General features: G+C 41.2%; 1 protein-coding gene across 1 annotated transcript in view; it reads right to left on the reverse strand.

Moving 5' to 3' along the window:
• SEL1L (SEL1L adaptor subunit of ERAD E3 ubiquitin ligase) overlaps positions 1-16,029 on the reverse strand; it is a 33,360-nt gene extending 17,331 nt beyond the window's left edge. Inside the window, 9 exon segments of the mRNA XM_048485408.1 lie at positions 766-847; positions 955-1,014; positions 1,114-1,167; positions 2,454-2,616; positions 3,305-3,410; positions 4,874-5,041; positions 7,507-7,717; positions 8,279-8,316; positions 15,868-16,029. Coding sequence (XP_048341365.1) covers positions 766-847; positions 955-1,014; positions 1,114-1,167; positions 2,454-2,616; positions 3,305-3,410; positions 4,874-5,041; positions 7,507-7,717; positions 8,279-8,316; positions 15,868-15,946 — 961 coding nt within the window. The 5' untranslated portion in view covers positions 15,947-16,029.
• Between the last annotated feature and the right edge of the window lie 1,051 nt (positions 16,030-17,080).

The following is a 17,080-nucleotide window of genomic DNA, read 5'->3' on the forward strand; positions in this document are numbered from 1 at the left end:
GGGTTGACTTCCAAGACCCATGGAATCTGTTTCCACTTCTCCACTCTACGGTGGCCCCCAGGGCCAATGAAAAGCTGCTCCTGATAAAATTTCTATACAGAATGCAGCACAAGGGGGCAGACACAAATACTGCAAATCTCCCTTGTGGGGAAAAACAAGCCTTCTGCTTGAAAGGGCACCCAAGGATCCAACCCGACACAGTATGATTATAACTATCTGTATATAGAAAAGACATTTGTGTTTGAACCACAAGGAGCGGCCTTTAGTAACTGCTGAACACAATGTTTTGCAGATTAAAAACATTTTGCCCGTGAGACTATTCCCCATCTGATAACTTACTAAAGCATGCTGGAAATCAAGAAGCAGTAATCCTATATCCAGGGAAGGCTAAACAAGGTTTCTGATTTCTGTAGATCCCATTAAGAATACAGGTATTAGTGCTCACAGTGCCTGATTAGGCAGTGAGAGTCTTGGGTTCAAGACTCCATTCAGCCATGGAAACTTGCTGGGTGACCTTGGCTATGTCATGCTCTCAGCTTCATCTGCTTCACAGAGGTGTGTTATGAGGACAAAATGGAGTGGATGGGGAGGGAGGGAGGGAATGACACACCATGGATGCAGCCCTTACCACCTTTGAGGACAAGAAGAAATAAGGAAGTACATAATCAAGTATTCTAGTTCCTTATGCTTTGATATCTGCCTTGACAAGTATATCCCTGGACATGCGCTGAACAGTTAACTGGGAAAAAACTTAAACATACATACCATGATTGGCAACTAGCCGATAATGCGTGAGAGCAGATTCACAGCTCTGAAGGACTCCTATACCAGCCCAATAGCGGTAACCCTGAAAACAAAGAATGTGTTATATGGATTCCTCTCCATTCCTAGAACAATAAGTACATACGTCTATGAACAAATATGATTTAGGAAACAAAGAGAAAAAACACTTACTAAGATCATGTGAGCTATCAAATTTCCTCCAAGAGCTCCAAAAGTGTAATAAACCAGAGCCTGTTGGGGAAAAATGCAAATGCTATTCAAGATTAATTTGCCAGTAACATTAACTAAAAGCTTGTGTAAGGAAAAAAAAAATCAACTGAATCACAATACCTTTGCTTGGTTGGAATCAACACCAAGGCCAGAAGCATACAGGAAACCAAGAGCCTGTAATGGTAAATTTAAGAGCTATTAAACTGAATCCATCACCCGTTTTACAGTGCACAATTTTAAGTTTATGTCTAATTTGCATGGCTGGGCATATCAGGATGATCAAAACACTTTATTAGAGTTAAGTGGTTGGGCCTATTATCTCACAGCCATCAAACTAGATAACTACATTCGAAGTCGGCAGCAGCAAGTTATGATAATGTAAAGTTAAGACTGGTAAAGTTCCATAGTAAGAAACAATCTAAAAATAGGCTGTATGGTAGAAGGGAGAGAGGCCCCCAGAAATATGTTCCTTGCTGTGCTTAAAGAAGAAAGAACATAAGAAAGACCCTGCTGGATCAGACCAGAGTCCATCTAGTCCAGCACTCTGCTACTTGCAGTGGCCCATCAGGTGCCTTTGTGAGCTCACATGCAGGATATGAAAGCAGTGGCCTTCTGCTGCTGCTGCTCCTCCTGAGCACCTGGTCTGCTAAGGCATTTGCAGTCTCAGATCAAGGAGGATCAAGATTGGTAGCCATAGATCGACTTCTCCTCCATAAATCTGTCCAAGCCCCTTTTAAAGCTATCCAGGTTAGTGGCCATCACCACCTCCTGTGGCAGCATATTCCAAACACCAATTGCATGTTGCGTGAAAAAAATGTTTCCTTTTATTAGTCCTAATTCTTCCCCACAGCATTTTCAATGTATGCCCCCTGGTTCTAGTATTGTGAGAAAGAGAGAACAATTTCTCTCTGTCAACATTTTCTACCCCAAGCATAATTTTATAGACTTCAATCATATCCCCCCTCAGACGTCTCCTCTCCAAACTAAAGAGTCCCAAACGCTACAGCCTCTCCTCATAAGGAAGGTGCTCCAATCCTTCAATCATCCTCGTTGCCCTTCTCTGCACTTTTTCTATCTCTTTGATATCCTTTTTGAGATGTGGCGACCAGAACTGAACACAGTACTCCAAGTGCGGTCGCACCACTGCTTTATATAAGGGCATGACAATCTTTGCAGTCCCTTGGCCTGCTGGAGTATTGCTGACACCCCCAACTGCTTACATTCAGGGCAAATTACTTCAGATAATTCTGAAGAGCAATATAAGCCATGACTGAAAATGCCCTAGAAAACCAATCATGATGTCCATGTAACCCAGATATAGGAATGGGAAAAGCAGTCTGGTCATTTTTTTCAGCAGTTCCAATAAACAGTAGATAGCCTTTCTCATTCAAAGAACACAATGCCAGTTAGAGCAAATAAAATTCAGTTCAACACAGCTTTTGCCAATCAGAGCTCTTTACCGTTTGCCCTTTGGGAGACCCTTCTTCTGTTAGTTTCTCAAACAGTTCTTTAGCCCCCTGGACATTCTGCTTCAGGTAGTCCCCGAACAACATGGCGTAAGAGACTTTTTCCATTGCCTTGGTATGATTCATGTCAGCTGCTCTCAGGAGGTATTGATAAGCTCTTAAAAAGAACACATACACATTCAGTTACTCTTTTGAGGAAACAAACCTGCTCCCTGGAAGAAGGAAATAAGTTTACCTGCTGTTAAAGCTGTCATTACATGCATTAGCACAACTGATGAAACAAGGCTGCACACGTAATAAGAAAGGATGGCACAATCCCTTAAGTGGTAGTGGTGCAAGATTTCACATACAAATATTGTTTGCCAAAAAAGGGGTAACCTTTGGCTTTGAGATTTCATTAAGAAGTGCTCAGACATTAAAAGTCAGACTTTCTGACTTTTTCCCATTGAATGGAAGGAATTTTCAGGATGTTAAATTTGCATCTAGTGTCAACTTCTGTAGGAGTAATGGAATAACAAAAATCAGGGAAGAAAGAAGTATGTTTTCCAATATGAAGCTAGGTGAAAATTACACATCTGTATGTCACTTTGAGTACTGACTGAACAGAAGAAACATAATGGCAGTTGATATAAGGTTCAGACCAGTTACATGAAAGTTAAACATGACAGTTGATATAAGGTTCAGACCAGTTATATGCAAGTCCACCACCCTCTGCTAATATGAGTAAGTCATAAAACAATAAGTCCAAGTTATCACTGTAGCTTCTTTACCTTTTAATTGTAACATGCTGATACTTGAGAGTATGAACTTTACATAATAATGCTAGAAGAAAAAAGTCAACTTACTCTTTCTTCTGGGCCTTTTTACTGCTCACATTAAGGATTTTCAACCCAGTTTGGTAAACATCCTCTGCCTCTTGCATTTGTCTTCTTTTATTTGACTGTTCTTCAGCTTATATGGGATGGAGGACACACAGAAATTAATACTTCAGGCACTAAAACACTGCTCAAACACAGCTCCCTGGCTATTTTGGTCATTACAGACAATCACAAAAACTACGGCTCATAGTGGATTCCTGGGTTCTAAGACTTGCTTTGTAAGAATTCGAGGAAGAAAGGCATACTGGTGCCCGGCTGCAACACATCTGCCTGCACTATATCAAGCCAAATCCCTTTTTTCGCTGGAATAAATGACACCGATCGCCAACCACAGTATGGAGTTGAGTGCTGAAAAGCAAAATGACCAGTTTCATTCTGCTTAGCACAATGAAACTTTATACCTGCTGTGAGTTTGAAATTAATTTCAGATGGCTTGCTCAAGCAATCACAAGCAATTTAAAGCGACTCTAATTTCTAGGACAAACAGGATACAGCAATTCACATTTGTTTTGGAAGTGGGGGGGGGGGGCTGCCATTGAGAAACAATTACTGACAGATATGAGAGAATTCTAAACCTTTGCCCTGCCAGGGGTTTGTTTAGTTACTTTCCCTGCTCCATGGAAAAGTAGTTGGGGAGAGTTACTCTTTTTTTTACCACAGAGAGAGGACATTTAATATACTCCTACACTGCCTCCCCCCCGCTGTAAAGTTATTTATCTTCAGACAACTGTAGGGAGGTAGGGCTTTTTCAGAACCCTAGAATCTAAGAATATCATAGTTGTCCTGGGTCAGACCAAAGATTTAGAGTCCCAACATGGTCAGCCTCTGGGAAGGCCATACACAGTACATGGAGTGTAGGAGCCTCTGGGAAGCCCATACACAGGGCATTGAGTCCAACACATTCCCTGCTATTTGTCACCCAGCATCTGCTACTCAGACAAACACTAGTGTTGGTTCCAGCTAGCTATCATGGACAACAGCTGTTCTCATGAATTTATCAAATCCTGCTTTAAAGTCAACTAATCTTCTTCTGAAGATGCCAGCCACAGATGCAGGTGAAATGTGAAAAGAAAATACTACTGGAACACGGCAATACAACTCAGAAAATCCACAACATTCTAGTGATTCCGGCTGTGAAAGCCTTCGACAATACATTCAACTAACCTTGTTAGTCTTCTCCCTTCCAAGTGTTCTAATCTGATAAACACATGCTTCATAACGTTACTACAGTTTTTCCACCTTTGTCTCAAGCTAATTACATGCCATGCAGCACTCTTTCAACTGTACTAAATACAGTACCAATTCATTTCACCAGGCAATCTCAGGCTCCTGAATTATATTTTTTTTTGCTCCCATACCATTCTTTCTACCCTACTCATAATTTTAATCTCGTGCCACCCAAGAACGGAGCCTCTCTTGACTGCTTCCGCAGGCCAACAAGCATATTTGGACCAGAAAATTCTACATTTGTAGTAAAATTTTCTTTGCATGGTTCAGCAGCCCCATTAGAAGAAAGCATTAAGTGAGACCACTTACTTTCACAGAAGCCCCACTTCTGGTCACTCTTGTAGTCATAGGTTGTGGCACACCAGAGCCTGCCATCTTCCCGCCCATCAGCAGTACATTCCACATATTCCTTCTCCAGAAAAAGGAAGGGGAAGTGGCACAGCTCACCATCGGCAGTCCCGCCGATGGCTTTTAAAACTAAAAACATAAACAAACTCCCAAGAGTCAGCATCAAGAAGGATCTTGGCTGTTGCTGTTTCTGTGCCATATTGTTTGTAGACTCTTTCAATCTCTTCCTTCCATTATAAAGATTTCCTCCACCCCACAAAGGGATGGATCCAGACCAATGTTTCTGTGGGTGGAAGGATTTGCTTCTGTGGAATGTGATTCTCTGTCCCCTCTCCCTTCCCCAGCATACCCAGAATATCCCCTGAAATGTACAGACACCCAAGCTTAGAAACTCAAGAGATTATAGTCTCTCCATCATATAAATAGGTTGAAAATTTGCAAGTTAGCAAAAAATTCCAGCCAATGATACAGCTGGACAATTTTGTTTGCATCACTGTTAGCTTTATCTAACTGCTACTGCACAGTGACCCAATCACATTATGCATTTCTGATCTCAAGCACACAAAATACAAGCATATTTGTTTCCCCAGCAAATGAGCTGACAAACAGTAAGACAACTACAGAAACTCGACTAGGGTGGAGTAAGTATTGAGGATTAACATTCTTGGCTGCTACGATTGGAATCTAGACTGTGATATGACTTTAGGGAAAAGTGCTGTTACAGTGTCCTGCCCCCTCACTGTTTTGAGCCACCTGAGTTCACTGTGAAAAATATTAAACGTGCATTGCTTAATCTAACAGGGCAGTCTGGGGTTTAGCAGACTTGTTCTGTTTTCAGCTGCAAGTGTATTCTGAACTTTACACAAAACCCACAGTTACTGTTGACGTGGCATTAGGAAAAGTGAAAAAAAGTTAGGCTGCACCTGCTGTGTTTGTAGTACATGAAACAAATCTTCTATCCTCCAGCTATTAAAATTAGATAAGTACAGGTTTCATCATGTTGCTACTGTTTTCTCCAAGTGTCCAAAGTCAACAACTCTAGAATATTCTGTCACCACAATATTGGAAGGCTGAGTCAGTTGGACTGAGATGCTACATCCTTACTCATACTTTATGTTCTTAAGGACACCTGCTCAAATTACAGCTAACTAAAGGAGACCTCAAAAGGTTTTCAAAACAAGAGACAAACAGAAAGGGTTTGCCATTGGCTGCCTCTGCTCGTCAACCCTGGTACTAGTGGTCTCTCAGCCAAAATACTGACCACGGCTAACTCTGCTTAGCTTCCAAGATCTGACAAGATCAGGTCAGCCTCAGGGCAGCTGCTCACAGAAGATGAACCCTGGTGACCAGTTGTACTTTTTTTTTTTTTTACTCTGGAAGAAATCAACTCAGTACTATACTGTGGAGCACTACCCAGTACCATAGCCCTAAATGGACAACAGATCTAGGGACAAGCCAAGGTAGAGGAGGATAAGGAATAACTGCACTGGCCCTTGCATAAAATCTATGTACCTCTATGTGACAAGAAGTGGGCAAGGCTAATGGCTGTGATCAGAAATATTCTAAAAGCAGGACTCCTGGTCACAATGATGGAGACTATGTGCATACAGTTTATATGTGCACAGGAGCTATGCCTATGTTCTGGTTGCACAGAAAGAGGTGTTGCAAGCAGGGCCTGTTCCTCTTCCACATGCACTGGCTTAACACAAAATATGTCATCTGGATAGGGCTTGTGCTAATCGACAATGATGACTGCTCCCTTCAAAAAAACGCAGTGCAATCTCACCCATATAACTGTATTTCTGTTTGAAAATGGGCAGCCCAATCTTAGAAGGGGGAAGCGATAGATGAGGGCAATCAGGCATGGCACAGATAGGTTTGCAAAGTGCGGAGAGCAAAAAAGGAGGAAAAATTACCAATGCAGCAGCAAGTGCCCTGTGGTTGCGACTGCCTGTTTGGTAGTTTAAGTCTACATCAGAACCAGCTTGAGCTCCTTTGCTGGAGGAACACTGACTCAGGGGCAGCATTCAAGCCAGGGCAATGCATAGTTGTCTGGCTCCTTGGAGCAGATGCAAGTGCTCCTGGAGCTGGCGTAGATGCAACTGCCACCAGGTGATGGGGGTCATGCTGGTTCTACAGCCCCCCACCTGCACTGTTAATCTCTATGGACATTTGCGGGCTTTACTGCAAAGCAATTCAGTAGAGTAGTACTGCCCCCCCCCCCTTTTAACACTCCTTTTGCCCTTCTGTTCCTTGTGACTGAGGACCTTGAAAGCTTTTACAGGCTCACATGCCACTGTTTTCCTAACAAGTCCAGATAAAAGCCAGAACCTTATTATTAACTGACTGGTTACAAATAAGACACATAATGCTGATGAAAGTTAAACAGCATTATTCCATTGTGAGCAATACAAGCACGGAATTAAATGAAACAATCATTAGGACTTGGTTAATAGAGCTAAAGCATTGTCTGTTGTTGCCACAGACAACAAGAGTGATTTCCCCTGTTCCTACCAATTTTATCCCAGAAGTTTGCTTCCATAATATTTCAGAATTCTGAAAATACAGATCGAAGACAATATACAAAAGATTACCTGGTTTTTGCACTTCAATCTCTTCTAAGGATCCTGACAATTCTAGAGAGCTCAATTCCTCTAAAGTTTTTTCTTGCTCTTCTGGGCTCCTAAGACTCTCTCCATCTTCAGTGTGACCTTCTGGTTCCTCAGAGTCAATGAAGATTTGACCTGCTACCACATGAGTTCCAGCTCGATGGTCTTCTACCTGTTCTTCTGATGGCAAGGTTGCCTACAGAGTAAGAAGACAAAGAGGAAGATTAAGCTTATTATTTATATTTACAGCCCCATCTTCCAACAACACTTAAGGTGACCACCCACCCCCTAACATGCATAAGATTTTAGGTATAAAATGTAAAGGAAGAAACTAGAGTTTTCATATTTAGGAGAGATAAATATTTGAGGATAGATGCTTCAAAGGTCTAAATTCAGATTAGAGATTTTTACAAATTGTGTGTTATTTTTCCTTTGAAAATCTGATTGTTCCTTTCTTAGCTTTCCAACATACCCTTAACAGTAGAAACCACGCCTGTTGCTTTAGTTTTAAATTCAAAACTGTTCTCTCCTCCCTAAATGTATCACATCATATTAATTTACTCCTGCTCCCAAACAAATACTTGGTAATTTTTCAAGTTCGAGCTTTAAAAATGTATTTCTCTCACATGCCAAGTGAATGTGGCATGTGAAGGCATTTATTCTCAACACATAAATCAGTCCTTCCTCTAAACCCCATCTATTAGCATTTGTTTAACTACAAGAAGGGTGCATGTCCAAACAGGGATTCAGTACTCACCTTTGATTCCAAGGATTCATCTTGAGTTCCTTCTTCATCTGCAAAATAAACACAAGATTTTAAAACTCCTTAAGGTTCTGCACCAAAAGGATACATGTATCAGTCGGGTGCTACAATACAATAGAACTGGAACCTGGTGGCCAACGGAATATTTTGATCCCAGCTCTGTCTGACCATTCCATTCCAAAACAAAACAAATGAACTCTGCTCTCGTCAAGAATCCTTATCCTATTCCACAGTATAAATATTTTGTAGATACCAGTTCTCTGTTTCTTAAAAGTCTGGGAGTTCAAACATGCACTACTCGTGCTCTTACTTGTTTGCCCTTCTTGACTAAAAAATCATCTCCAGAAGCTATGTGTTAAGTGTGACTTTCTCATGCAACAAATATATTAATAAGGATCCAAAATGTCCGCATGTGTTACTCCACATCTAAGTAGGAAGCATGAACAGCAAAAAGCCGTTCTTTGCCTTCCTATCTCCCTCAAGCTTTAAAAAATTCAACTATATTACCGGTTTCCCTGACCTGGATGGCCCAGGGTAATCTGATCTCCCTAGCTCATGGAGGCTATGCAGGGTTAGCCCTGGTTAGTACTTGAGACCAGCCAGGCAGTCCGGGACTGCTACTTAGATGCAGGCAATGGCAAACTACCTGTTTGACTCTTGCCTTGAAAACCCTACCAGGCTGCCAAAAGTTGGTTGTGACTTGATGGCACTTTCCACCATCACATTACTGGTTATAGCTAAAGTAGTCAAAATCAGGATAGCATGAGTATTAAGAAAGTACTCTGCCAGTTCTAGATTATTGTATGCAAGAGAGAGAGAGAGAGAGAGAGAGAGAGAGAGAGAGAGAGAGAGAGAAAGCAAATTCTCTGGAGAGGAGACAAAGGTAAGGGAGGATGGAGAGAAGGAAAAATGAAGTCTTCAGCTGTGAAGCCTCTTTCCACGAGGGCAGTCAGGAAAAAGTCTGACTTGTGATTGTTAACAAATCCCAGAGATACAGAACTGGAACATCAGCTTTGTACAACAAATGAACTTCTTATTAAAGGCTAAAATGAATTTTACAGGGCAGCCATGAGGGAAAGGCAACAAACTTGTATAAGCTCTAACCACGTTATTTTCAGTCTTTGAAGAAGACATACACAGGACAAATATTTCAACTGCAGTGTCATTTGCAATTACTAGAGACCAGAATGTCTGAAAATAAACTGCCACTACCTTCAGGAATTTCTCCCAATTTTTCCAGTTGAAAAATTAGATTTTGCGGGGAGTTGTGGGGAAAAAAACACTGCGGTGAATTTTTTTTAAGTTACACGTTTTAACCAGAATGCATACTGTGAAGATTGTTATGTAAGAATCTCCAGCGTCAGATAATAATCATTCTTATGTACACTGTGTAATTAATGAATTTTCACTGTGTACATAGTTTTTTAAAAGATATTCTCATTGTTTAAATGTTAACTATCCACAATTAATATGCGATAATGCATATGATAATACAGATTGATAGTTGTTAGTATTTTTAATGTTATATTAACTTGATATATCAAAATGTATCAATCTGTTCTTTACTACTGTTTTCAGCTTTTTTGTACATCACAGAGGGCTGCATTGCAGAGAATCCATACTTGACATATTAAACAGTACAATTTGGTCACTTTTATGGAATTTAGAAAGCACTTGTTACGTCTAAATTTTATACATGTGCCAAATTACAATTTTATTTAACAAGTTATAAACAAATAATTTTATGTTGTTAAAGTACTTAAGCAAGGAAGACTTGCATTGTTCAAATTTTTCCCAGATCTCTACCTCTCTTTAAAATGTCCAGAAATGCTCCTTCTAACTATTACCCCCCGCAAAGTGGTCAATGGTGCAACCCCTGAACAGCTATAATTCTATGGAAGCTGTCACCCAATTTTTAAAGGCCTGAGAAAGGGGTGTACCCCACTTGGGGGCTTGCAAACAAGCTCTTCTTTCTTTCAGAAGATATCTCCTGTACAATTGTGATGGAGAAATACCAACTGGGATTCTATACTTATTACTCCAGAAGTTGCCTTAAAAAAAAAAAGGAGACACGAAACAAGTCACAGAAACATTAAATTAAAAAATGCCAGTCAGCAAGGTAGCCTTGAGTCTGGATAGGCACTAAGAGGCATGCAGGAACACTGTGTTTTAAACTGAACCAGAAACTGAAAAACACATTTGCATCCCTATCAAGTGAAGCCGGAGGTGCGTTTCATTCTCATTGCATCATGTTAACATGTCTCTAAAGGAACAGGCTCTCTATATTAGGATTGTAGTCAGGGTTGTCAGCAAATAGAGGCTCTTTCCAAAGCAAAGTGGGGGGGGGGGGGAAGGACAGGGTTTGTTTGCTTAGTTACTTTTAGTGTTCACAAAGCTTCCCCTTTAAGTTTGGAAAGCTGAATGGTATGGGAGTCCCTGAAGAAGGGATAATCTGCAGCTTTATTATTCTAATCATCTGACTCAGAGATAATAAATAGGCATTTCAGTTACAAGAGGGCTGCAAATATTAGATTTTGGCCACTCATTTTCAGCACTCTCGTTTTTCAAAGAAACCTCTACCTTAACGACAAATGCAAAATCAGACTTTCAGTGCAAATGCTATGCAGAGTTATATCCTGAGTCTACTGAATTAATGGACTTGGAAAGAAGCAACTCTGTGGAGGAATGCAGTGTTGGTCTTTGTGACAGCACCACAGAAGCCTGCAATTTGTACTTGCCTAGAATGTTATAGTTAATATAAAGCAAATACCTTAATAATTAATCCATGCATTCAATTAGGGCCACAGTCACAAAGATTCAGATATCAAACATGATTAATTTATACAATAATGTTTTATTATACAACTAAACAAACTCAAAATATCATTTTAGAAGAGTATCTATAGGATCTCTGCCTTAAAAACTAATCTAATTTGAAAAAGACAAATACTTCAAAAGTTTATTGGCCAAAATTATTATTTTAGATATTAAAGAACAGTTACTGAAAGATACCCAGATAAGCTAACACAGAATTCAGATTATAGTAACAGAAATGCCATTCTAGGATTATGGTGGTTACTAAAATCATTCTAAAATAGTTAGAACCAAATCTAGATGTCAACCATTCTCATTTCTACCTTCCAAAACTGGTCTTTATATAAAGTGCATAAGTTGCGTTCAACTTATGGAAAAACGCAAGGATGATGCCATAAAACTATGTCTCTCTTTATGTGAAAATGTATTTTCCCCCCTACAAGGGTATATCAACAAGCAGTTCCAAACAGGCATCCTGGACACCAAACATCCTGCTAAAATTAGCTGCTATACGTAGGGTTGCTAACTTGCCTTGAGAAAAATGTCCTGTCTGTAGTACAGCCTTCACTGGAGACCATTTACTTTCATGCCACGAAAAACTTCAACTGACCATTTCCATACACTGAGCCTGCATTAAAGGGACATTACATTTTTCTCCAAGCCTGTTGACAACCTTCTCTATAAGATAACTGAATCCTTAACTTATATTAGACTGATATATTAGAGAACTCGGGCATTAAAAAACCAGAACAAAACAACTTAACATTCGCCCATGATGCTGTTCAACAGTCTGATGGTCTGTAAGGAAAAAGAAGCAAGGTGGCAAACCCTGGAATATACTGACAATGAATTTTTGCTGAACCCCCTCATTTATTTTCTCAAAAATACTTCTGGGAAAAAATGCAGATGGTTAGCATGCTCAAATTATAAAGTAATCTTATCGGTCAATGAGATAGGTACCAACAGACGTCTTGTACTCACGGTGTTGGAACTCCACTATCAAAGAGAGGACTGAAATGGATAGCATATAAACCAAACTGTCCAGTGTACCACCTGCCCTGGCATTACTTTGGCCACATTTTCCATGAAAAGCATAAACCACAGTCCCTCCTCCACCTACAACACAGCTGGTAGGTTCGCAGGAGATATGTTCTTACACAAATTTAATGACAGGCTGGTCAGGAGCATTATTAAATCAACCTTTAAACAGTCTATCATCTGGATGAGATAGATAAGGGTTTCCCAACACGTGGCACCCACAAGTACTTTCCTTGGTGCCCAATGAGCTTCTCAGGAAGTGGTGGGGCCAATGGTAAGGCAGAGCTTTTTATTGGCTTTTCTAGTTCATATGAAAGCAAGTTCCACTGGAAGGTCCGGACAACTGATAAGCAACTGGGCTTTCTTTAACCCATATGTGGTTCTATTCCCCCTTCATCTCAGGATGTGTGAGAAGGGAGATATTCCATTTGGCTTTCCCTCCACAGACAACCATGTTTGCTTTGGATCTGTCTCCTATGATAGTCATTGGTGCTCACTCCTGCACAAAATTCCACATGTGTCTGCAGCCTCAAAATGATTAAGGGTCCTTGAGTTACATGAGCCACTATGTATAGTAGCCACTGCATTCCTAGGTAAATCTGTGCAAGTTGGTCAGTAACCTGCTCAGTTGCCATTCTCACCTTCAATATGACCTGTGGTCTCTTTGCACTGAATGTGGCTGAAGTTCTGTTTGCCAAAATGTCAATGAATTAAACGGAAGAAATTAGAGGTTTTCATGGGTTCCTCCTTTATATGAGTGCACCTTACAAGATACTAAAACATAGAAGAAAATAAAAGGAGCACCTGCCTCCCCAAAACCCTCCCCATTTCTGAGAAACAAAAACTGTATCAAGATCACTATATCTCAATAAACATATATTTTCAAAACGTTCTGGTCCAAAGATAACCACATTAGCAATCTGAATATTATTTTAAGGAAGTCAGATTGTTTATCTTCTCCTAGATTTAATGGATTTTTTTTGCCTAGTGCCCTGTTATTATCTGCTGGGTTGCCAGCAGCAGAAATAAAACTACTTGTTTTCTAAGTGACACTTTGGGCCCTGAGTTACTAACCAGAAAGCCCCAGTTCAGATCTCACCTCTGCTGTGAACACAACCAGTTCTCTTTTAGTTCCCCTTCAGAAACATGGGGTGAAGGTGTGAGTGTAGGCTATTCTATTACTATTTACATTTCTTCATCTAGCTTATAACCCTGTTGTATCAAAGTATTCGTACAGACCTTTTAAATGTTCATGATTATGAAGAAAACATAATTTGGGCTCCGTAAGAAAGCTGAACTGTAGCTTGCTTCCATTTAAAATAGGCGTTCAAGGTCAGCAGTACACAAATATGCTGCCAAGGTGTAGACTGGACAAGGTGGACACCAGCCGGCACAAATTACTATCTACAGAGATTAATCTGTGGAACACTGAACAAACAAATCAAACTGAAATGAACAGCAATGCAAAACAGTAATTGCTCTAAACAGCAAGCTCACTGCTCCTAGATGGCCCACACACTTCACTGATCCTCAGCCCCTTGTGTTGAACGATGGTTGCCCTTGGCAAAAGGCTGGACAGGTTTATCAGCTTAGGTGGAATTTCTGAACCAGAAACAGGAACTACTACTCAGCAATGGCTTAAAATGCTCCCTATCTGTAAAGCAGGGTTCAGATACATATTTGCCTCATTTTGGGATGACTACTGTTAAAGTTCTGCTTCTAGAAATCTTGTAGCTGTGATCTGGACCCTTAGTACAGTCACTGCCCATGCATTTGTGTCAATACGAACAATTTCCTTGTCCATCTTAGATCCTAAGTTTAGATCAATGATTTATCAAATTTTTCTTCCAGTACCAGATACTGTGGAAACTTCTCTCAGATTGCAAACTGCAGCAGGTGATGTCTCCAACACTGTAGTGTCGTGTTAAAATAAAGGGGGCAAAACTTAAGGACTGACTTCCCTCTTAAAATTTTCGCATGCTTTTACGGAATGGGCAAATGTCTAATCATCAGCGCAAAGAATAACGAGAACAGGTGATGTAACTAGTGGGTGGTGACCCAACACAACAGAATGTTCCCTTTGTTTTAGGTAAGAACTTGATACCTCTACACCAAAAAGTGCTTTCTAAACTGCATTTTACTTAAGACTCTTCCAGTTACCCCATGTCAAATAACCAAGTATCCAAAGACAGAAAATGCTACTGGTATGTACTGGACATAACCTGAAATAAATTGTCTTTGACTCTTTCCTAATGTTTAAAATTCAGTAACAGAATTGTTGAACTGGCCATTTTCAGAAGCAGACCCTTTGGCCTACCTCTTCTCCTAAGTGTTGAAACAAAAGCTTTTTTTGCTTCAGTTTGCATGAGATCCATCTGCCAACACAAATAAAGAAAATTACCAGCATGTTTTTCCTCACCAAAACAAGGGGTTTAACTATCTGAGTTAGGCACAGATTTGCAATCTGGATCTTTCCCGCTAATTTGTGGCAATACCTTCCAAACAGAGACAGCGTGGTCATGAGAAAGGGTGATTGTGTAATAAATGTAAGTGAAATTTTGTTTTGTGTTTTTTGTTGCTCAGTCTTTCAATCAAGGACGGGCTACCGATTCAAATAAACCAGTAAACTGCTGGGTGCTCAATGCCCAACTAATGCCTAATACAACCTTCAAAGTTATCCACCCCATTTCACACAGGCAATCATTTTAACATTTATGGTTCTGCTCAGCCTACCAAAGGCCAGTGCAAATAGAGACTGAGAAACCACCAGGGTGCCAAACTCCAGGGGGAACCAGCTCAGCTTATACACACATCGTGAGGCAAAAGATATGTTTCTTGTGCTTTTGGAGAGAAGGTACAGAGAGAGAACAGCAGCTGCTAATGACCAGAGTAGGATCCAGAGAAGGATGCAGAACAGAATCCTGAACCCATAAGGGGAAAGGCAGCATTCAAATATAATAAATAAATTCTAATCTCATCCAGCACTCTGTGGCATTATAAATGCAAATGGGAGATAAGAGCAAAACAGAGTACAGATGTGCCGTGTTCAACTAAAAATTAACCAACAAAACAAAACCTTCCTGTCTACACTTTCCCACTATGACTATGTGAATCTACATTATACTGGATCAGGCTGCTGGTTTATCAACATCAGCATTAATGTACTCTTCCAGGATCTCCAGCACAGGTTTTTCCCATCACCTGCCATCAAATCTTTTTCAGTGGCATTGCTGGCAACTGAACCCAAGGCCTTCTACATGTGGCTCAACACAGAAGACCCTGGAAGTAGGGATATGATAAAAATGTTACCTGGAAAGGGTCAACTTACAGGCCAATCACGGCTCACTGGGGCCTTTTTGATGCGACCAGCCCACAACAATGTAATACCTAAAGCTAGGGGTAGAGCTACGGTGTAATGTCTAAAGCTAGGGGTAGGGCTACGCTGCCTCAAACGGCGGACCAACCAGTCTCCCTCAAGGAGTAAACTACTTCAGAGGGCTGTTGTAAGTAGAGAAAGAGGATAAAACTAGGTGTGCTGCAACAAGCTCCTTGGAGGAGGAACAACTGGACGCCCCTATCCTTCGTTCCCACTCCATGCAAACACACAAGCCATGAAATTCCTGCTCCATGCAAGCCCACCCTCCATCACCACCCCCCTTCCAAGCCTCCACTTCCTCAACGGGGCTCCCCTCCGTGCAAGGCCCACTGCAAGCCAAGACATTCTTACTGACCGGCCAGGCCCACGCTCACGAGCAACAACGCCACGGCTGCCAGCAAGAACAGCGGCCCAACCCGCCTGCGCCGCTCCATCTCGCCCGCGACGCCTGCCCTGACAGGCGACCCCAGAAGAGCTCTCTGTCCGGCGCCCTCGGCCACGCCCACCAACTCCGCGGCAGCCAATCACGCGGCAACTCCTGCAAAGCCACCGCTCCGCCGGCGCTTCCAATCAGCGGGGGACGTTGTCGATGCCCAGAGCTCATTGGCTTCAGAGTTCCTCGACATGGCCGCTTCGAATTGGGTAAAAACAGCCGAGGCCCAGGGCTTCTGCGCGTGGCTAACGCCATTCTCCCAACCAATCTGGAGGAACGAAACGCCACGCTTGCGGTCTCTTGATCAACGAGGATAGTTTAAAAAACAAATTATTCCGGTTCCTAATCGCAGCTGGTAGGAAAGAGAGTCTGGTAGAAAAGGAAGAGAAGGAAGGAAATGCTATCTTTAGTTAGCTTCTTAACTCTTTTTCGTCGAAAAAGTAATTATTTGAAAGTGCCTTAAAGAAGGAGAACGGTTATAAGAGACAAGAATACGGACAATTTGCTGAAAGACTGGAAATCCTTTGCGGATTACTTATTGAAAACATATATAGAGAAACAAGGGCAGGATTCGAGAGTTAAATGAAAACAGAGTATTGGATTGAGACAACTTTGTAAGAAGGACTAAAAATGGAAAAAATGTAGATATTAATTATAAGCACCGAGTTAGATTTATGCTTGGAACCTAAGTGAGGTAGCTGGAAGTCACCATATATGTGTGTGTTTTTGTGTGTGTGTGTGTTTTTTAATTTAGTATTATTATAGGGTGGGGACTAAATCGGGATCTGTTCTTTATCTTTCTATTTATGTGCTATTTAGATGTGTAAAATAAATAAAAATTCTCATAAGAACAACTAAAAAGGAGAACCCTTAGCCCCTGCTGGTTTAACTTTGTGTGCTTCCCCTTATGCCCCGCACATGGAGGAGCGTGTGCACGGCACTAGAACCGGAAATAGGTTAAATTCATGGAAACCCTAGCCTTTTGTCGTGTCGCAGAGCCTACTACAGTCGATGCGTACACAACGGGCTGACCAGGAAAAACTACTACAACAACCGAAAGGCATTGCGAAAAGTTTTGCCCCAGAGTTCCAATGCGGGTCTCTATCTCGGGCATTTGCGCTGGACAACCGCATTG

This window comes from Sphaerodactylus townsendi, linkage group LG02 (assembly GCF_021028975.2).
Source record: "Sphaerodactylus townsendi isolate TG3544 linkage group LG02, MPM_Stown_v2.3, whole genome shotgun sequence".
Lineage (NCBI taxonomy): Eukaryota > Metazoa > Chordata > Lepidosauria > Squamata > Sphaerodactylidae > Sphaerodactylus > Sphaerodactylus townsendi.